This window comes from Podarcis cretensis, assembly GCF_951804945.1.
Source record: "Podarcis cretensis genome assembly, chromosome: 11".
Lineage (NCBI taxonomy): Eukaryota > Metazoa > Chordata > Lepidosauria > Squamata > Lacertidae > Podarcis > Podarcis cretensis.
This window is the reverse complement of record NC_137180.1, coordinates 47,732,772-47,755,640: the sequence shown is the minus strand read 5'-3', so window position 1 is coordinate 47,755,640 and position 22,869 is coordinate 47,732,772. Positions and strand designations below refer to the sequence as shown.

Below are 22,869 nucleotides of genomic sequence, written 5' to 3'. Positions count from 1 at the left end.
ACCCTGAATAGGAAGGAAAAGAAGAATGGAAAAACAGGAAGCTCAAAGCACGTTATGACTAGATAAGACAAAAAGATCATTTGAGAGAGTTACGCAAGACTGCTGCACAGAAAAAACCACGGGGACGAGGTATGTTGCCTTTTTGGATTTTAATGTGCTTCTTTTCATTGTTTCAAGCAATGTTTTACTTTTGCAGTAAGGCCCTCACAGCAGGAGGGTGTGTTAGCTATCTTTGCATCCCATTTCCTTGACCTAAAGCCAGGGGTGAGCAGAAAGTAGATCTGAATCTCCTGGCAGGTCTCTGAGTTGTTTACTTTACATGGGGGTCGGATTTCTACCTCCCAGCAGCAAAAAAATGACTCCTCTTCCCCTCTTGAATTAAGTTTGGGATATCCTAGCATGGTCTAAATGGCCCCTCTGGGGAAGGTGGGGAATATACTTGTGTCCCCAGTGGTCTTTTTCTCTACCACTCCCTACCCTGTGGGGGTAATAGCATGCTTGGGGAGGGAGACTTGGATCAGAATAACTGTTTGGGGAGAAGGGGCACCACCCTGATCAAAACGGAGTCCCGCAGTTTTTTTTGGGGGGGGAGTTTGGGAGATCTGATCCCCTGCTTCAAATCTGTATTGGACCTTGAGCTGTCCCTTTGTATTCCTGCGTTTATCTGATTGACTACTAAATCATCCTTGCTTTCCCTCTGCCACGCACCTGCTTTCTATTAAACAGCAACCTGATAACGTGCAGAAATGCAGTATTAGTATACATTTTTCCCGGCACGGGGATAAAATTGAAGGTAGAAGCCTTACCTGTTTGATTCCCGAATGTTTTCCCTTCTTCGAAATGGACAGTGGGAAGCCCAGGGAAAAAATATTTGCAGCTCTATCAGTCACAGCTCAGAGAAAGAAAGAAAGAAAGAAAGAAAGAAAGAAAGAAAGAAAGAAAGGGAAGGGAAGGGAAGGGAAGGGAAGGAAGGAAGGAAGGAAGGAAGGAAGGAAGGAAGGAAGGAAAAGGTTCCATTTTACATGCTAATCCCATGCTGGGTAGGATCCCTGGCTTCTCTTCACTGTGCATTCTGAAGAATGGCTGGGAAATATCTTTCCCTGGAGAACCACTGCGAGTGCAGACATCTGCAGGCTACTTGGACTGATGCCCTAACTTCATAAACTGTTCAGAACCATCTCCCAATTTGCTCTTTTCTTTTCTTTTTACTGAAGAGCAGCCTAAGCAGCCAGTTTGAACAAGGGAATGATGGTGGGGAAGGAACTGCTCAGGGCCCAAGCATGAGGAAGGGGAAGGACACAGTTTACTGGGTCTCAGAGATCTAACGGACCTGACCCAGGCTGTAACCACATAATCATGAGGTAAAACAGCACTCATGTGAAGTTCGTGAGGCAGAAATGGTGGTTATCTTTTAGCCTCTCCTAAAGACTTATCTTTTTTTCTGCAGGCGTTTCATGACTCATGGGGTTTTACCACACTGCTTTGTTTTACTGATATTTTATTGGTATCTTTCTGTATCATTTATGATAAAATGCTGGCTTCAATATTTATATAATCTACTGATTGATTCTGTATATTAGGCAGTGTGCAAAAATAAGGCATGCTCAGTGATATGTCTAGAAACCTATTTCCCCTTCTCTGTGCACCTATGGTCCTGATTTGGTAGAGTCAATAAGAAGTTCTGTTAGAGATGAACAAGAGAAAAAATTGTGCTTCCCTAAATGAAATGATGTCTTAATAACTTCTGCATAGGCAGGATGAAGAGACAAACCTAACTGAGGGTGTTGATCCTTGGGATAGTTTGGGGCAGTGCTGCCAGTAGAATTCAGTTAGTTCTATTTGTATGGGCTATGGATTTGTGTCCACCCATCCTCACTCTGACTTTTCTTTTCAGTGTGTGGGTGTGTAAATATATATATATAATATTTTTATTGAGATTTTCCAATATATTTTAATATAATCAATACTAAATAAAAAAAAACCCCACATTTTATATTTTCTATATCCCCCCCCCTTGACTTCCCCCAATTTCCCTTTCTGGTTTAGCACACATTCATTTCTTCTGCCTATAATTCTATTTAACTTGTACATTGAAATTAAACTTATACTTTATTAACATTTTCTTAACATTTTACCCTCATATTTGTAAAGAAGAGGAAGGTACCTTTTTCATATGTGGTGGAATTGTGAAATAATTAGAAATTACTGGGATATGATTTATAATGAAATGAAAAAAATGTTCAGGATAACTTTTGTTAAAAGACCAGAAGCTTTTTTATTAGGTATTTTAGGTCAAGATCTACCAAAAGACAAGAAGAAATTATTTATGTATGTGACAACAGTGGCCAGAACTTTGATTTTTCTGATCCACCCTGTCTTATTAATGTATGAAATAATCGATATATTTAATAATAAAAGAGCTGAAAATAAGGACGACCCACCCCTGTCCTTAGCTGTCAAAACAAGGGTCTGTTTTAGAACTGCCTTGCTTGCTTCTTATCCCTGGAAAATTCAACTCTGCTAGCTTCTGGCATTCTAGGAGAAAAGGGTAAGAGGTTTCTCATCTTTGATAATACATCTACTAAAAATCTTGCAAACTTCCTGGGACCTTCTGTTTGTTTTACTTCTTTCATATGATCATTCAGATGTTGCAAAAGTTGTAAACCTGCAGCCACAGCTTGGTGCAAGAAGCTGGCAGATCTGCGTGGAGATGGTAGGCTTGCCAGATGTTTGCTGCTTCCTGAGACTGCGATTTGCAGCTCCTCTTGGGTGTGGGTTTCTCCAGATCTGCTGGATCTGTGTACCGTTCCCCTAACTGGTAAACAGTAAGAGGTAGTTCTTCAGTAAAGAGCCTTCTGGCCCTGGGCTGACTCCACCCACTTAGGTTGGCCCTGAATCCCTCTGGGCATTCAGGGATATAAAAGGTTCTTTGTTTCGGCTCAGCCATATTTGAGCAGCACGGCTTCTGTGAGCTCTGGGGTGCTCCTGCATCTTTCGTCCTGACTCTTTGATTGTCTATTGCTCCCAATTCCTGCTGAGTCTCACTGCTTGCAGTTCCTGGCTCATCCTACTGTGCTGCCCACAGTCCAGCCGTAGCTTTCACCAGACACGCTTACTCAATTTACCCACTGGTTTGCACTTTCAACTTGGTGACTGCCAGTCTGATGGAATTCCACATCCTGGTAAGGCAGGTGCTTAGAATTAATTTTGCATAAGTAGAAGAAACAGTGTTGATTGTGCTCATACTTGGGGATGGAAAGCAATGTGGCCTTAGAAAGAGTGTGCATGAATGTGTGTGTGTGTGTGTGTTATGGGATGATGATGATGATTGTTAAAAATATTACTCTAAACTTCTCTTTGCTGTATACAAATACAACAAAGTTAAAATTTTTATGTTAAAGCTTTTATATTATAAATCATATTTCAAATTCCCCTATACCCATGTGTGATCTCAATTTATTTTTTACTACTTCCGTCTTGTTGTGTTGTTATAATTTAATCATTGTTCAATTGATTCTTTTATTATTTCCTTGCTTGCCCCTGCACGTTTTACACGTTATCTATTAATGTTCCAGTTCCAGAACCAATTTTTTTTCATATATTCCTTCACTCCCTCCCACTCTTTAATTATTCTCTGATTTTGAATGGCCTCTAATAGTTGCCATCAATTTTGCCATTACCACAAACTCACAGAGTTTACTTTGCCATTCTAACAATGATGGTAGTTTCTCCCCCTTCTAGTTCTTTGTGATCAGTATTCTGGCCACTGCTGTTGCATAAAGGAATACATTTTTCTTATCTCTGGGAATGTCATTTGATATTAGGCCTAACAAAAAAACCCTCTGGCTTTTTGGCAAACAAAATCTTGAATAATTTTTTCAGCTCCTCATATACCTCTTTCCAAAATTTCCTTACAATTTTACATCCCAACCATGTACGATAAAAGGTTCCCACCTCCCTCTTACATCTCCAGCATAAGTTTGACTGCTTTTTGTAAATCTTAGCCATTTTTTCTGGAGTGAGGTACCAGCGCTAAAACATTTTCATCATATTCTCTTTTATCGTATAACAGGCTGTGAAATTGATATCCACCTTCCACAACCTTTCCCAATTTTCCAATAGGATTGTATGACCAAAATCCTTTGCCCACTTTATTATTACTTCTTTGGTTATTTCATCCTCCAAATCCCACTCTAACAGCAAGTTATACATTTTAGAGATGGTCTTCTTTTTAGGTTGTATTAATTCACATTGCAATTTTAACACTTTTTCTTCAAAGCCTTTCTTTTTATCCTGATTAAATCTATGAACTACTTGGTGGTATTGCAACCAGCTATTGCAGTATCTGCTAATCTCCTCATAGGGTTTTAATCTTATCTCACCCTCTTCTTCCATTAGTAGTTGTTGATACGTGGGCCATACTATTTCTGTGTTCCTTTTTTTCACTGCTATAACCTCCATGGGTGAAACCCACCGCAGTATCTTTGGTTATGGGATGATTATCTGGGCAAAAATGGCTGGGTGGGTCATATGACCACATTAACTTAGACTCCCACCCAGATGTTCTGATGCACACAACCCCTGGTTGTGCATTGGTAACGGGCATTGCTAGGGAATCAAAGGGACATGTGATACATACCCATGACTAGGGCCGGCCCAATACATTTTGGCACCTGAGGCAAACCCACAAAATGGTGCCCCTGCATACACCAGGGAAGAAGGGGTGAGTGGTAATATACTGCAGGAAAAGAAAGACCTACATTGGGAACAAGGGAGTGAGTGAAGATCTACATAGGGCACAGGGGTTGTGGTCAAATCAGCTTAAAGGTAAAGGGACCCGTGACCATTAGGTCCAGTCGTGGCCGACTCTGGGGTTGCGGCGCTCATCTTGCTTTACTGGCCAAGGGAGCCGGCATATAGCTTCAGGGTCATGTGGCCAGCATGACTAAGCCGCTTCTGGCAAACCAAAGCAGTGCGTGGAAACGCCGTTTACCTTCCCACTGGAGCGGTACCTATTTATCTACTTGCACTTTGACGTGCTTTCAAACTGCTAGGTTGGCAGGAGCAGGGACTGAGCAACGGGAGCTCACCCCATCATGGGGATTCGAACCGCCAACCTTCTGATCGGCAAGTCCTAGGCTCTGTGGTTTAACCCACAGCACCACCCACGTCCCTTACAAATCAGCTTTACCCAACAGAAGGCTACCGCAGGCTCTGGTACACATTTGTATGTGCTAACCTATATTTATAGATGTCTCTGGGCAAATTAAGCTGGTGGTTGGCTGGACTTTCATCAGCATCGTGCTTTTCATTGTGCTCAGCTGTAAGCAAAGTTTTTAAGAGGATGGAAAAGTGCATTGGGGCTTGGGGTCCAGCATAAAAGACCTGAGGACTGGCCCTAATAATGCCCTTGACCAGTAAAATAGACAGAGGCTGACTGTGTACTGTACTAATCAAACATGTAGCTGTGTGGTTTTGTAACCCTGCTACATCCCATTTCTTTAAAATGCATGGTTTCGTTTATTGCCACATTTATTGCAACATTTATCACATTATTGCAAATCAGTGCAGGGGCATAGTAATAAAGGAAGCTGCTTAACTGTTGCAACATCTGTGGAAACATCAAAGTGCTGTAAATATAGAGAGCTATGGTATGCACTGAAAAAATAGTGAATACGTTTGCCAACCTAGCAGTTCAAAAGCATGTCAAAGTGCAAGTAGATAAATAGGTACCGCTCTCGTGGGAAGGTAAACGGCATTTCCGTGGGCTGCTCTGGTTCGCCAGAAGCGGCTTAGTCATGCTGGCCACATGACCCAGAAGCTGTACACTGGCTCCCTCGGCCAATAAAGCAAGATGAGAGCCGCAACCCCAGAGTCGGTCACGACTGGACCTAATGGTCAGGGGGTCCCTTTACCTTTATGTTTGCAACTATCACATTCCATCTTAGCTCCCAAGAGCTTAGGGTGCTGCATGCTGGCTTCTCCTAGTTTCAAAAACCTGTTGGGTGGGCTTGAGAGAGAGTGAGCACAATACAGTGGTACCTCTAGGTTACATACGCTTCAGGTTACATACGCTTCAGGTTACAGACTCCGCTAACCCAGAAATAGTACCTCAGGTTAAGAACTTTGCTTTAGGATGAGAACAGAAATCATGCGGCGGCGGTACAACAGCAGCGGGAGCCCCCATTAACTAAAGTGGTGCTTCAGGTTAAGAACAGTTTCAGGTTAAGTACGGACCTCCGGAACGAATCAAGTACTTAACCCAAGGTACCACTGTACATCTCACCTGAGGAGTAATTTGAAACCAAGTCTCCCTGGTCCTGGTTCTCAAGTCTAGCTCAGGAGTGGGAAAATTGTGGCCCTCTTGACCTTTCTGAACTACAACTCGCATCATACCTGACCATTGACCATGCTATTTGGGAGTCCAACTACAACTGGAGGGTGACAGGTTCCCCACCAATCCTCTAGCCACTCTACCATACTATACCCTACCATAACATTTTGAATCCATAATCCTGGATACCATCTTCATGTTTTTTATTGTGAGAGCACAGGGACCATTTCAGTTGCCATGACCTTACATGATCTCTCACAGTGGTTCCCCCACTCCCCAAAAAGTTCCAGGCATGGTGCCCCAAAACACATGTTTTGGGGTTACCGTGTGAGATCACAGACCCCAAGAAAGCACTTTTCCCATGGTGTGTGTGTGTGTGTGTGTGTGTGATCACACTGCAAAATCATGTGAGATTACAGCAACCCAAATGGCCCCTGTTCTTTCATGATAAAAAATGAGATGTCCCAATTTTTCTGGGATGCTTGCCAGGTATTCCGTACTGTCTTATCAATTCCAGTAAAGGCTGATGTTGGCGGATATTTCATTAACTTCCATCAGCACGACCAATTCAGAAGATGGGATGCTGTATCTTAATGTTGAACCTTACTTTGCTGGCTGACCATTCTGATTTGCATCCAGTGGATGATTTATATGCATGTGCTATTTGACACATCTGGCACTGAAACAAATAACAAATAGATTTGGCTGCTCCTTCCTTGTCCTTACTGGAATCTATCACACAGCAGCCCATTAAACATTGAAATCTAGTGGAGCTCCAACATAATCTGCTATGCATTAAGTGCACGCATATGGGTTCTGTGGTTTACTTTTGTCTGAAGGGAAACAAAACATTCCAGAACAAAAGCTCTGTATGGGCATAGCATCTTTGTTTCTGGATAGGAACCTTCCTTCCTCCACATTCTCTATGATGACTGATTTTTAGAAACAGTATTTGGTTAGCTTTTAGAACGCTTGACATTCATTAAAGGTAAAAGGTAAAGGTACCCCTGCCCGTACGGGCCAGTCTTGACAGACTCTGGGGTTGTGCGCCCATCTCACTTAAGAGGCCAGGGGCCAGCGCTGTCCGGAGACACTTCCGGGTCACGTGGCCAGCGTGACATCGCTGCTCTGGCCAGAGCCAGAGCCAGAGCCAGAGCCGCACACGGAAACACCGTTTACCTTCCCGCTGGTAAGCGGTCCCTATTTATCTACTTGCACCCGGAGGTGCTTTCGAACTGCTAGGTTGGCAGGCGCTGGGACCGAGCAGCGGGAGCGCACCCCGCCGCAGGGATTCGAACCGCCGACCTTTCAACTGGCAAGCCCTAGGCGCTGAGGCTTTAACCCACAGCGCCACCTGCGTCCCTTGACATTCATTAGACATTCATAAAAACAAGAACAGTCACAGCAAAAACAAAACACTGCTACATTACTGTGAAGTTACCTGTATCAGGGAAATATTTGCCAAATGCAAGTTTAGGACTGCAAACTGTTCTTGTTCTACCTGTGAAATGAATACTTATATTTTACTGATTTTTTTCAGGGGACAAGAAATTAAAACGGAGAATTTTTAAAAAGGTGCTTGAAACTGTGACACAATACGATAATGTGTATATAAGCACAGTTGTACCTCTGCTTACATATCCCTCTGAATATGTAAACTTTGGGATGCGAATGTGGCAAACCTGAAATATTTTTTTGGGTTTCACTCTGTGCGCATGTGCAGAAGCAGTCCTCTGGTTGCGAATTCCTCGGGATGTGGCCAGACCTCTGGAACAGATCCTGTTTGCAACTAGAGGTACCACTGTAATGCTATTATTCCAGCAAGTATACATTTATTTAAAGGTAAAGGGACCCCTGACCATTATGTCCAGTCATGGCTGACTCTGGGGTTGCAGTGCTCATCTCGCTTTATTGGCCAAGGGAGCTGGTGTACCGCTTCCGGGTCATGTGGCCAGCATGACTAAGCCTCTTCTGGTGAACCAGAGCAGCGCACGGAAACGCCGTTTACCTTCCTGTCAGAGTGGTACCTATTTATCTACTTGCACTTTGACGTGCTTTTGAACTGCTAGGTTGGCAGGAGCAGGGACCAAGCAACGGGAGCTCACCCTGTCACGAGGATTCAAACCGCCGACCTTCTGATTAGCAAGTCCTAGGCTCTGTGGTTTAACCCACAGCACCACCCGCGTCCTGATACATTTATTTACAAGTCATTATAATTTTTACAAATGCATTCCAAGTCTCATCATATTTATCCATACACAATCTGTGTCTAAAAGCATTCCATTCATAGGCTGCAAGAGTTGTCATATCTTCTATCCAATGATCAAAGGGGGCCAAAAGTATTATCTTCCCAGTGAATCAATATTGGTCTTTTGGCAGAAGTAAGGGCACAACGAGCCCATCTGTGCTAATGAGCTGTCAAACCCCATTTAACTGGTCAATATACACTTTGCACTCATTTCTCCCTAAAATGGGGGGCTGTACGGTATTCCTGTAAATGTATTTTTATGTTCCTGTTTTTTGAACCAAAACAGCGTTACTAAACCCAGAGAAAACCCAGAGACATCGAGCTGCATTCTGATCTCTGTGTTAGTGCAGGACACATGAATTAGGTTGGGTTGCAGCTTAGCATAAAGGAGCAGTTTACCACATACAGTAAAGCAGGAAAAAGTTGGTTTTAACCTCAATTTAAAAAGCATACACAACTAGATAAATACCACATTATATTTTTTTTTTAAAAAAGGTAATATCAGATAATTTTATTCAGTGGCTTTTATAGATAGAAAGTCCAGCTTGTTGGCATCATTGGAGTTATATTATACATTCTGCATGGTTGATAGTGAACTAAGGTTTCTCAACATGGCTGCTTCACTCTGTAATAATTTTTTATTAGTTTTCAATTACTTTTGTGCCACTGGCGTGATCCAGCAGTTGATTCCTCTGCTCACAGTAGCCAGAGACTCCTTAAACAACTCCATAGCAGCAGATATTCTGGCTCCTAATTGAAAACTGTCTGAAGGGAAAGTCCCTTTCAGGGAGGCTTGACTGAGCAAATCAATTGCAGCGCTGCCCTGGTAAGGTGTGGCAATGCACCATATGATTGACAGGTGACATCACTTGATTGGTGGGTGCGTCTGGCTTAAAGTAAAAATGGCCAGGCCAGTTTGGATCTCTGGAGGGTCAAGATTAGCCCAGGGACTACCCTATTTCTGTCCAAGAGGATCAGACAGTGATTCAGATTCACTATTATTATTTTATTACATTGTTTGAAAATTAATTTGGGGTTGTTGAATGTGATTCCAAACAGAGGATTTACCCAAAAGAAATGTCTTGCTTGTTTCTTTCAGGTATAACCAATGGAGCGTTTGGTGCTTCAGATGGTAGTTCTCTATGTAGTATTGCATTCTGGCCTGTTTGAAAATCAAGGTATGTATATGAATGCTTGTTTTCTTGAAAAGAAATAGTACATATATAGCAAGGCAACAATGTGTGTTTAAGTGTGTGTACCAACTGGGATTGGTGATTTCCTGCTTTTAAAAAGAAAACTGGTAGTACTTACTTACGAGTATGTAACATAGTACAGTGGTACCTCAGTTTAAGAACAGTCCAGTTTAAGAACGATTCAGTTTACAAACTTTGCAAAACCCGAAATAGTGTCCTGGTTTGAGAACTTTACCTCGGTCTAAGAACGGAAGCCGATTGGTGGAAGGGCACTGGCGGCAGGAGGACTCATTAGGGAAAGTGCCCCTCAGTTTAAGAATGGTTTCAGTTTAAGAACAGACTTCTGGAATGGATTAAGTTTGTAAACTGAGGTACCACTGTATTCAATGAAGCACACTTCTGAGTAGACAAGTAAATAATTGCACTGTAAAGCATATTTTCAGGCCAAATGAGGTACATTTTCTAGGTGTCTGTGTCCTTAAGTGCAGGGATTTTTAGTTATTTTACACAAAGCAGAAGTACCAGGTTACAGGGAGGGGGAGGTGTGGATTTTGGAAAGGCAAATTCAGGGGTTTGCTCCTTAAGGCTTTGGGGGATCCTTATGGCTTTGGGGGATCGTTTAGGTCCCAGGTAGCAATGGGCCCACCTTACTGTGAGCTTTCCCCACATCTACTGTTACCTCAGGTTAAGTACTTAATTCATTCCGGAGGTCCGTTCTTAACCTGAAACTGTTCTTAACCTGAAGCACCAATTTAGCTAATGGGGCCTCCCGCTGCTGCTATGCCGCTGGAGCAAAATTTCTGTTCTCATCCTGAAGCAAAGTTCTTAACCCAAGGTACTATTTCTGAGTTAGCAGAGTCTGTAACCTAAAGGGTATGTAACCGGAAGTGTATGTAACCCGAGGTACCACTGTATATGCTACGCCACAGTTGATGGAACTGTTATTGGGTAAATGTTACTCTAATGACTGTTCAACAGAGCCTGAAGTGTCAGTGAGTCTTTTCTTTTCTCCCTTAGATCATAATCTGTTTCAACCTAGAAACCTTGAGATTTCCATGAACATTCGTCTTCAGCAGCTATCAGTGAAATGGGATGTTGGTGATGATTCTGAAGCATACTACTCCGAAACAGAATTTGTTTTTAATATCCAAGTCAATCGAACCGAAGAGAAGATTATTGACTTCCCAACTTTTCGTGAAATTCCCAGACGCTGGCCTCTCCAGGTATAGGTGGGAAAGGCCTAGAACTTTTGCCCATCAGTGGTCTGGCTCAGTTTTAGATGACTTCCTATGTTCCTATGAAAACCAGATAAGCCACATACATATGTGTTCTCTTCGATGTCTGTTATTCAAAATACACTTACCAGGCTGCATTAGAAAAAGCAAAACGTTTGAATACAGGCTGGGGAAAGTTATTGTTCTATGTTGAGTTGAAACCCAGGATTCTTAATGGCTGCCACAATACTTAGCCAGTTTCTTAAACTGCTGTAAATACCCAGAATTGTAAGTGCAAAAGGGCTGAATCATAGAATTAAATACAGTAGCACCTTGGCTTACGTTAGGGTAACCTAAACTTCGGGTTGCGAAAGCGGCAAACCCAGAAGTGTTTCACCACACGTGCATGCTCAGAAGCGGTTTACTGTCACGCGCACATGCGCAGAAGCGGTCTACCACTTCTTCTCCGGTTGCGAAAACCTCAGGTTCTGGCCGGACCTCCGGAACAGTTCCTGTTCGCAATCGGAGGTACCACTGTAGTATCTTTTCTCTAGTCTTATTTTCTGGGATATGAAGGCATATTTATGAAAGAATTGCCTTCCTCATTTGCTCTTGAGGAACAACAAAGCTTTCACATTCAGGCAATGGCTGATTAATGCGTGTCCAAAAGACGTGCGATCACCCACATGCGCGTTGCACTGAACCCAGAAGTGACCCAAAAATGTCAATCAACACAGCATGAAAAGGGTGTAATGGGGGGAGGAGTGTCATGGGGCAGGGAGCACTTCCACAAACAGGGGTCAGGAACAGAACCCCCATGCAAAATTGCTAGCAGCTGTGTACATTTTTTTAAACAAACAAACAAACAAAACCCAGGTCTGTAGGGCATTGTCAATTTATCCTTGGGTTTTGTTAGCACATAATCAAGCATGGGCTGTAAATTTTGTGAATAAAGTTGTTTAAAATAATCAAAATAATTCAGTATTTAAGCTAATGGCTAGCCCTTTTAAAAGTAGACCCAGTGTTCAATAGGTAAAGGTAAAGGGACCCCTGACCATTAGGTCCAGTCGTTACCGGCTCTGGGGTTGCGGCGCTCATCTCACTTTATTGGCCGAGGGCGCCGGCGTACAGCTTCCGGGTCATGTGGCCAGCATGACTAAGCCGCTTCTGGTGAACCAGAGCAGTACACGGAAATGCCGTTTACCTTCCCGCCGGAGTGGTACCTATTTATCTACTTGCACTTTGACGTGCTTTCGAATAGTCCAGCAATAAATGAAATGCTGAGGTGTCAAGCAAATCTAGTGGATTTTGTTACAGAAATTTAAGGTACCATATATTGAATACACTTAACACACACTTCAAGCTATCATTTAATCTGACAAAGTAGAAAGTATTATCTGCCTAACCTATCTAACTGAAAACAAGTGGAACATAAGAGATAAGTCCTGTGTGTGTGTGTGTGTGTGTGTGTGTGTGTGACTAGATCTTTGACCGAGTTGCTAAACCGAGCTGATATTAGTGGAGGTAGCTTTCAACGTATTGGTCTTACGCAAGTTTTATTGAATATCCAAAATTAGCGACTGCCTCAACTCGTATGTGAACGTTGCCAAATCCCAGGCACATTTTGCAAAAGTCAGAAAACTGAAAAGGCACCACTGGTGTATGTTGACAGTCACCATGCATTCACTTGGAAGTCTGGAAACGATTCAGGCTTATTCATTTAGTTTGCGATCCAGTGTTATCTTTCACCAAAAGTGGCTAACCAAGAAAGCTCACTGAGTGACCTTAGGCCAGTCACTGCCTCTCAGCCTAATCTACCTCACAGGGTTGTTGTGGGAATTAAATGAGGAGGGAGAAGAACCATGTAAGACACACTGAGCTCCATGGGGCCAAAGGTGGGATATAAATTCAACAAACAAATAAATAAACTAGAAAGACTTCCTGGATTGTTGTAGGGAGATCTGTTGAATAGTGTGGTCTGTGTCACATGGGGCTTCAGTGAGAGAGGAATTGCCTGGAATTGAGCGGAAGAATCTTAAGCCAATGTTTAAGTTCAGTAGACACCCCCACTCCCGGCACTGCAACCTCATGCAACACAGCCAAAAATGTTGTGGTAGGTCTCCCTGATCTCTTGGAGGGATGAGGCGCAGTGGCTTCTGCACATAGCTGTCAACCGTCCCTTATTTGGCAGGAAACTCCCTTATCCCAGCGCTGTGTCCGGCTGCTGTCCCGGATTGATGATATCCCGTAAATTTCCCGGGTTTCAAAGGAAGCAGCTCCTCTCCCTCCCTTCCTGCCGGCCAGAGAGGAGGGAGGCTCCAACTGTGTTGCTTGGCAGCGTTGCTCACCCAATAAGGAGTCTAAGAACGACTGGGGGTGGAGCTTGCATGCCTTTTGCCGATCAAATTGGCCGTGTTGCCTGGGGACTTGCCTTTGCTCAGTGCTTCCCAGCGGAGAGGTGACGGTGGTTTTCCTTGCTGCATCCCCTTTGCCGGGTTGCTGCGCTGTGGGAACCACCACTTGAGGCTTCACTTGGCTGCTGGCAGGGCTTTTTGCCTTTGGCTCAGAGGGGCTCAGAAGTTGAACATACCTGTGTTCGGAAAATCCCTTATTTTGGCTGCTGATCCCTTATTTTCGAGGCTGCTGGTCCTTTATTTTCAAATCTGTAAGTTGACAGCTATGCTTCTGCAGAGGACGAGGAGGAAGAATACAGACTAATGAAAGATCTGTTGTTTAAGCTTGAGTTCTGCTCATGCAACATTGGAGACAGCCCTATGATTATTATTTTTAGAACGGTCACTCCTCCACATATACAGATGCCTGCACATTTCATAAGCTAAAGAGTATAATCTATAGAATTCTAGAGTTGGAAGGGACCATGAGGATCATCTAGTCCATGGTGGTCCAACTCGTGGTCCAAGGGCCACACGCAGCCCTCAGTGTCCTTTTGGGCAGCTCTTGGCAACATTTGATGTTCCCCCACAGGTAGATGAGGCACTGGGTTTGGGGAAGGCGATGTGAGGGTTCTGGCAGAGCCCTAGAGTGCTCCTCCGTCTTAGTTAGTGCTTGGTTAGTGCTTTCCCAGCTTTGGGAAGGAGGTGGGAGGACTCTAGGTCAATGCCAGAGCCTTGCACCTCCTTCTCAATCTCTTTGGTATGGCAGCGCAAGGGCTGGGGGCTGGAGTGGGCTTTAAATATTGGCCTTGCTGCCTCCCCTGTTGTGCAATGATGTATTGTCCTGCCTGTGGGTTCTGTGTCCAAGTACTCTTTTCAGACCCATTTGGTCTGAAAGGTTGGACTGGCCTGATCTATTCCAACCCCCTGCAATGCAAGAATCTTGCACCCAACATGGGGCTCGAACCCACAACTATGAGATTAACAGTCTCATGCTCTACTGATAGAGTTGTCCCTAATTATTCAACTAAGATATATATTGCCTCACTGTTTTCCTTCTCAATTGCCTGCTTTTTAGGAGAATTATACGACCACTGTCAGTAAATCAAATAGACATCTGCAATGGAACTGGACCTCTGAAATACCCTTGGAGTGTGTGGCTCATGCAGTAAGGATCAGGAGCATGGTGAGGTTTTCTGAAGTTTGGAGCGACTGGAGCCCATGGAAGATAGCAGATGGTGAGCAAACATTGTCACCTTTAAGTATGAAAGAGCAAAATGCCCATTGGGGGGGACTGTATTATCACTGTTGAATGCAAGGACAGAGAGCCTATAGCTTGGCAGATAGCAAGGACATTTTTGTAAGCAGTTGCTCCAAATATAAGGCATGCTTATTTACACATTTACACAAACGTTTTGTTGGAGAGGGATGCGGGTGGCGCTGTGGGTGAAACCCCTGAGCCTAGGACTTGCTGATCAGAAGGTCGGCGGTTTGAATCCCCACGACGGGGTGAGCTCCCGTTGCTCAGTCCCAGCTCCTGCCAACCCAGCAGTTCGAAAGCATGTCAAAGTGCAAGTAGATAAATAGGTACCGTTCTGGCGGGAAGGTAAACTGTGTTTCCATGCACGGCTCTGGTTCGCCAGAAGCAGCTTAGTCATGCTGGCCACATGACCCGGAAGCTGTACGCCGGCTCCCTCGGCCAGTAAAGTGAGATGAGCGCCGCAACCCCAGAGTCAGTCACGACTGGACCTAATGGTCAGGGGTTCCTTTACCTTTACCTTTTTGTTGGAGAACAGCATTACAGAATCCGAGGAAGCGTGAATTTTGAAAGATTTTGGAAGAATTTTGAAACAATTTTGTGCTTCATTTTTCATGTCCTTTTTGGAAGTGTTGATGTGTTCGATTTGCATTAAGAGCAAATAGAACCTATCTTATCTGCTTGCTCCCTTCCTTGCTTGCTTGATGATTTAATTTCTATACTGCTCAGTATACTGAAAATATCTCTAAGTGGTGTACAGAAAACCGAAGCAACAACAGACAGCTTAAATGTAAAAATTACATACAGTTGCATGTAAAAATGTTACATTAGTACAAAGTTACACACAAACACAAACATATATATAATCCATATCAATTCATTTTCCTTCTGACACTGCTTCCATCCCTAGGACTAATTAGAGTCATTTCAAAATGTAGCTTTGGAATGAAAATACTCTATTTTTATAGAAACAGCAAAACCATAATGGCTCACAAATGCTGCCTCATCATTCTGTGTTCCCCTTTAAATTGAACAAAGATTTCGTTACCACATGCACTTTCTATTCATGGGATCAGTGGGTGTTTCTTCACAAAATACTTATAAAAATAATTAAGTAGCAGGAAATACAGGAAATTGCAGTCAGCTCAACTTATGCCAACTTTCACTCTTCTTTCAAATCCATCATCAAAAGCCTCATTTTCCATGACGCCTTTGACCCAACTCCCTAATTCCAAAACAGCATGCCTAAATTAGTATAACAAAAATGCATATATATTATTTCTCTGCTTTCGTTTGCCTCCACATCCCTCCACTGCCTCCGCAACGCTAACGATAAAGTGGGAAACCCCCCTGAGGCTTAGACTTAACCTATTGTGTACTGTAGAGTACCAAGGCATTTGTTAAATAACTATAGTGCACATGGCAACACTTTATTGCCTTTATATTTATTTATTTTTCCATTTATGAGTTGCTTTGCATAAGATTTCTCAAAGCAATCTAAGAATGAAAACATCAACAACAAAAACAACCATTGCAGAAATTTTATATATAAAACTATTAAAGCCATTACGTTGTTGGCATCCGTCTGTCTAGAGAAAGAATGGAATGCACAACTTGAGGTGAAATGAAACTGAACGTGACCTCCCCATGTGCAAGCCTAGGCAGTGAGCATAGAGGTCCTGGGTTGCCTAGATAATGACGCCCCTCTCAGCCTCGCTGAGGTGGTCCAAAGGAAAGCAGAGCAATACATTTGGCACCAGCTTGGCTGCAGGAGTTGCCAGAAGGCACCATCCAACCATCTTAGGGACTCCACTCCCAATTTGTGTAGGAGAGGTCACTTTGATGCTGCTAATGCAAGCAAAACAATGCAGGAGGCAGCAGTTATGAGTTTCTTGTCCCTGCAGCCACAGCAGGCGCCGTGATTCCCCAGTGGTTTTACTTCACCCCCAGAGGCGCACTCCATTGTCTCCTTATCAACGACTTGGATGATGGACTCAAGGGCATCCTGATCAAATTTGCAGATGACACCAAACTGGGAGGGGTGGCTAACACCCCAGAGGACAGGATCACACTTCAAAACGACCTTGACAGATTAGAGAACTGGGCCAAAACAAACAAGATGAATTTTAACAGGGAGAAATGTAAAGTATTGCATTTGGGCAAAAAAAATGAGAGGCACAAATACAAGATGGGTGACACCTGGCTTGAGAGCAGTACATGTGAAAAGGATCTAGGAGTCTTGGTTGACCACAAACTTGACATGAGCCAACAGTGTGACGCGGCAGCTAAAAAAGCCAATGCAATTCTGGGCTGCATCAATAGGAGTATAGCATCTAGATCAAGGGAAGTAATAATGCCACTGTATTCTGCTCTGGTCAGACCTCACCTGGAGTACTGTGTCCAGTTCTGGGCACCACAGTACAAGAAGGACACTGACAAACTGGAACGTGTCCAAAGGAGGGCAACCAAAATGGTCAAAGGCCTGGAAACGATGCCTTATGAGGAACGGCTAAGGGAGCTGGGCATGTTTAGCCTGGAGAAGAGGAGGTTAAGGGGTGATATGATAGCCATGTTCAATTTGCTTCCAAGGAGTGTGGTGGAGTCTCCTTCTTTGGAGGTCTTTAAGCAGAGGCTTGACAACCATATGTCATGAGTGCTCTAATGGTGTTTCCTGCTTGGCAGGGGGTTGGACTCGATGGCCCTTGTGGTCTCTTCCAACTCTATGATTCTATGAGACAGACGGATGCCAATAACAACATGGGAGCAATCTCTTCTCCCCAACCCCCCAAAAGATATCAAGGAAACTTCTGAGACAACTTTGAGATGAAACAACAACTTCCAGATGGTTTGTTGTTTGGTTTCTTACCACAAAAAGCTCAGAGCCATGTAGAACTTTTAGGACTGTCCTATGTCCTTAACAGCGTGTGCTTTCATAGAAAGAAGCCTTTGAGGTGGTGATGAAGTCCCTCAAACAAATGTAGAGTGAGTTCTAGTTACAATGAATGAAACGTAATCCTATAATACTTCTTCAGAAGTAAGCCTCATTGTGTTTGTTGTGTTTATTCTCTGGTAGGAATTGTTGCCCTGGAAACTATTTTTTTTTTATTTTTAAATTAAAACTCTTAATTTACGGAGTGGGGCTGGAATGCCTCAAAGGGTCCTGTTTCATTGTCACAATTATATGTACAAGCAAATCTCTCTCTCCCCCCCCCCCCCCCCGTTTCTTTCTTCAGGGCTGGATGTCGTAAACATTCGCTGGCATTTCTTATGGCCAGAGGGTAATAAGTTCGTTGAAATGGGTTCTGACGTCAAGTATTGCTGCATTGGGGTGGAAAATAAGAGTGTACCGAAATTTTATTTTGGTGATAAGCAGATGAACGTTGGACTGCAACGAAGAGTATTAGTTACTTTGAAAAATGTTACCCGTTCCAAGAGACTTGGCTACACTATCCGGTGTGATTCCGAAAGTTCATCTCTCTTTGTGACCAGTAAGCAGAAAATATTTGGTGTTTCCATTGAGGGAGGGGATTGTGTCCATCTGAGCAGCTTTTTGTACTTCCTGGCCAGGTTCATGTAACAGGAATATCTGAAGAGGAGCTCATGTCCTAAAGCAAGAGTGAGGAACCTTCTTTCCTCCTGACCAGAGCTTCTCTTTATCCTCTGAGCAAGAGGCCTTATCACAGTTCAAGGGCACATTCTATCTGATAAGAGAACTTGAGGAGGACCACTGGTGTGCCTGGCTTGAGGAGAGTCCTGTGGGCTAGATGAAGACCAGGGGGAGAGACATTTGACGTTCCTCACCCTCTTTCCAAAGGACTGCCTCCTCCCGTTCTGCACACACCCCAAGATATGGATGGGTGCTAGGTTAAGTTGGGAAGAATGAGAGAGTTGTTTATGTGGTCACACCTCAGTTTGTGCCCCATGTCTTGTTAAGTTCCTACATCTGGTGATGAGTTTTGTTCACATGTGCTTTTTAATTCCCCGTGTTTTTTGGGCCTGAATTGGGTGTTTTAATAATTTGCCATGCAGTTTTCAGCTTTAAAAAGACTGCTGATGAGTGTTCTTTCTTTGGACATTATCAGCCACCTTGGGTGAAAGTTTGCAAAGTAGAAAGATATGATATAAATTATCCTAGTAAATGAATATCCTGAAAGTCACCATGACCGGCTCTATCAAAGGTGGCAAAAATATCAGATCAGATTGATTTGATCTGCAAAATTGGTAGTCAGTTGATGGTGTGCTCACAGCTGACCCTAAGAGTAATTGTTTTCAAAGGTGGTTGAAAGAATGAAATGAAAGATGAAAACATTATAACCCAGTCTTGTTTCAACAGACCAACCTGATGCACCCAAAGACTTAGCCTGCAAAACAGAAGACATGATTAACTTAGAGTGTACCTGGCTCCCTGGTGCTAAAAATGCAGATGCTGAGTTGCTATGTCCAGCAAGCTTCACCTTGTCTGATGGGTAAGTGTTCTGAAACCCTAATCCTGACAGGAGAGATCCTTAGGAAGTGACAACAGTTATGCCAGCCATCATAGTATACCTTTTTTTTGAGGAAATGAGTTGTTGACGAAATGAATTACAAGGACAGAAAGTGTCCTGGAAGATGACCAGAGGGTTGGATCAAATGGATTATTTGCACACAGGACTTGGACTTAGGTAGAGGAAACACTTTACCTTTGTGCCCTAGGGGTGAAGGGGCCAATAATAATAATAATAATAACAACTTTTATTTATATCCCACCCTCCCCGGCCGAAGTCAGGCTCAGGGTGGCTAACATCAAATATATAACATTAGTATAAAATCAAACAATAATTAAATTACCTCTTAAAAACAGGTCAAAATCAAAGTAAAGTCTAATTAGATGGCTTTCAGCAGGGTTAGGATTGGGAACAGTAAGTGCCGATCAGTAAGTGCTATAGCCCTCCAGATGATGTTAAGATACCATTCCCATCATCCCTGAGAGCCCTGACTATTGGTCACGCTGGAAACCTAGTTAGTGCTAACTAGTAATTTGTTGTGGAGGTGGTAGGGTGTGTCATTTTAGGGGGTGAAACTTAATTTTTGCAAACTTCTTAAGTGAGGGGACTTTAAAATATGTTTTTGAGAACACTGATGTCCTAGATCTGGAAGGGTTTAACAATGCTTTTGGTTGGCATGCATACTTGTGGTACGACAAGGCAAAGATTCATAAAATGTTCAAAAACCATATTGTCAGAAAAGCAATATTTATTGTTTGGACAAAATATAAAGACTTACTAGAAAGTAAGACCCCGAGATGGTTATCACCAATGGAGGCTAAGGCCCGGAAGAGACTCAATATGGAGGCCGACTGGCCGAAATATTGGGAATTAATAGAAAAAATTGGAGACAAATGGAGGTTGCAGAGCTTGGAGAAATTAAAGAATAAGGTGCAAGATTGGTTACATTACGCCCAAATCCAAGAGGTTTTTAAATTGGACAAAAAGATAGGATTCCAGGTGGAGAAGTCGAAATTAGAGACAGAACTGTTGGAACCAAAGACTAAGGTACTTTCGAGAATGTATAACTTGCTGCTGAAATGGAACACACAGGATGAGACTGTTAAATCAGCCATGATAAAATGGGCTCAGGATATTGGGTATAACATTATGTTTGAGGACTGGGAAAGGTTATGGACCACCGGAATAAAATTCACGGCATGTAATGCCTTGAAGGAGAATATTATGAAAATGATATATAGGTGGTACATGACCCCAGTCAAGCTTGCAAAAATATATCACCTGTCTGATAATAAATGTTGGAAATGCAGAGAGGCTGAGGGGACATTCTTTCACCTCTGGTGGACATGCCCAAAAGTGAGGGTCTTCTGGGAAATGATCTATAATGAACTAAAAAAGGTATTCAAATATACCTTTGTTAAGAAACCGGAGGCCTTCCTCTTGGGCATTGTCGGCCAGAAAGTGTCAAAGAAGGACAGAAATTTCTTTATGTATGCGACAACAGCAGCAAGAATACTTATTGCAAAGTATTGGAAGACACAAGACTTGCCCACACTGGAAGAGTGGCAGACGCAATTGATGGATTATATGGAGTTGGCTGAAATGACTGGCAGAATCCGAGACTTGGGAGAAGAAACAACGGAAGAGAACTGGAAGAAGTTTAAGGACTATTTACAAAAACAATATAAGTTGTATGAATGTTAAGTATTTGCACGATTTAGAAAATCTCAGCTCCAGCAAATAGATTCTGTAAAATAGAAAATTAAGTTATAAGTAAGAAAAGGTCGAAATTTAAGGCAATAATATGTTTAAATTTAAGGTATGAGTAAATGATAAAAATTATCTTAAACTCAGAGGTATAATATTTGGAAAGTACAAAATAAGGTATGAAACAAGGTAATAATTTGCTGATATTTTTAATATAACTAATGCAGGGTAAAGGAGATGTGAGGAAGTCCAAAGAAGCTTTGAAATTATGTTATGATACATGTCATATTGTTTATTATTTCTGCATTTTGTATCTAAAAAATCTCAATAAATATTTATTTAAAAAAAATTATGTTTTTGAGTGTGAGGAATTCAACTCTGCTATTCTTTTTGTGATTGGACAACATTTAGCTTGGTAAGTCTACGTTTGAAGAAGAAACACATAAACTGCTTTTGAAAAACCAAAGAATTTTAATTTTACCTTCTGAAAATGTCAAGTAATGCTGGATAATAATAATAATAATAATAATAATAATAATAATAACTGCAAGTACTTGGCAATCATTTAAAATGATTTCTATGCATTTTTACACACATTTTACTTACCAAGCAAAACTAAATTATATTAATTCAACTAAAATATATATTGAAATCTCAAGTAAAGTTACAACATTTTAACTCCCCTCATTTTTGGAATTTGAAAGTTGAAAAATTCAACATGCCCTACTAGGGGTGGGGTGGGTGGTGGGTTGGAGAAATGTATGCATTTTTTAAAACCTTGATTTCCACTTCTATTATGGTCCAAATATTCTCTAATATTCCATTTCTGATGGAAGATCAATAAACTCTCTTTTCTTCCCCTCCGAAACGTCAATCACCATGTCTCGAAAGTTCTTCCAATGAAACGTATTGCAGCTCGACCTCTTCCCCATCCTGTTCATTCAAGATTGGCAAGCAAACCATATACAATTTAATACTGACATCCAGAAATTGCATTGGAGAGAAATTTACCAGTCTTACTGTTGATGTAGCCCACAGAGGTAAGAGTTTATTTTCTCTATCGGTGTTACACTTTACCTACTACCACCATCTGAAAATAAAGAATAGGCTCCTGCATATTGCAGCTGGGGCAAAACATTAAACAAAAATTTAAGCTACACTTTGACATCCCCAAGTGGGTAAAACAAACTCTTAGGTGATCCAGTTCTTTTGCACAAAGAGAATTCTGGGCAAGCTGAAATTCCAGATTGGTAAATCTCAGTAAATATTGTTAGGATATTTCCGTTCCACCTTAAAAGGGAGCAGGCTTTTGTGTGTCACAGAGTCTGCGTATTTCCTGTTCACAGGATGTTTATGTTTGCTATTGCTTTCGTTTCTCTCTCGGTGCCTGAACACGCTAGCAGGCGGTCATGTTTTTCTTTGTTCTGACCAACGCTGAATAAACTTGTAAATATGCTCTCCTGCTGTGCAACTTTCGCTGTGTGAATTCTGCTGATAGAGTGTGCACCAGCCTAAGAATGTGGAAGGTATTTTTCTAAGGCTTCGTGTCGCTAATTGCTGATACTGTATCTACGGGAGATCGATGGACGTCCAGAGTCCGGCTGGAGGCAGTGATGGCCTTTGTCTCCCTGGCAGTATCCCAACAAATATCTCCCTTTTACACTGCTCTGTTTGCTCCCAAGTGATAAGAGGATGATACTCCTTACTGCTACCAATGGAAGCAGAAGAAGTAGGAACACGAAGCAGAAGAAGTAGGAACACAGAAAGCTGCCTTCTGCTGAGCACCAAGTCCATCTAGTTCAATATTGTCTATCCTGAAGAGTATTGGCTCCCCAGGGTTTCAGAAGGGCTACTTGGAGATGCTGGAATCTCCTGCATGCAAAGTGCTCTACCAGTGAGATAAGGCCAAACTAAATGCTTGTGTTAATTTTAACCCATGAGATGGCGGTGCTTGCAATGCACTGCGTTGCCCCCTTGGTATTTCCCAGTTTCAGTATGTGATAAAGATCCAGCTCCAAATTTTCTGCTGCTCTTTCCT

At 42.5% G+C, this 22,869-nt stretch overlaps 1 protein-coding gene and 1 long non-coding RNA gene across 5 annotated transcripts in view; both read left to right on the top strand.

The window, feature by feature from the left end:
• Window positions 1-22,869, top strand: part of LOC307226204 (oncostatin-M-specific receptor subunit beta-like) — a 51,900-nt gene that overhangs the window by 5,135 nt on the left and 23,896 nt on the right. Inside the window, exons 2-9 of one of the 3 annotated variants that reach the window (XM_079994770.1) lie at window positions 12-129; window positions 1,757-1,818; window positions 9,682-9,760; window positions 10,793-10,998; window positions 14,461-14,620; window positions 17,874-18,128; window positions 18,974-19,106; window positions 21,723-21,871. In XM_079994770.1, the coding sequence (XP_079850896.1) occupies window positions 9,691-9,760; window positions 10,793-10,998; window positions 14,461-14,620; window positions 17,874-18,128; window positions 18,974-19,106; window positions 21,723-21,871 (973 nt within the window). In that variant the 5' untranslated portion in view covers window positions 12-129; window positions 1,757-1,818; window positions 9,682-9,690. The remainder of the gene's footprint in view (window positions 1-11; window positions 130-1,756; window positions 1,819-9,681; window positions 9,761-10,792; window positions 10,999-14,460; window positions 14,621-17,873; window positions 18,129-18,973; window positions 19,107-21,722; window positions 21,872-22,869) is intronic. The other 2 variants (XM_079994769.1, XM_079994771.1) reach the window with 2 other exon arrangements.
• LOC307226448 lies at window positions 11,043-14,447 on the top strand. Of its 2 annotated transcripts, none has more exons than XR_013843431.1 (3): window positions 11,043-12,021; window positions 12,251-13,157; window positions 13,728-14,447. It is a non-coding gene; the product is annotated as an uncharacterized lncRNA (long non-coding RNA). The 2 variants fall into 2 exon arrangements; XR_013843432.1 differs by having other exon boundaries at window positions 11,043-12,027; window positions 12,256-13,157.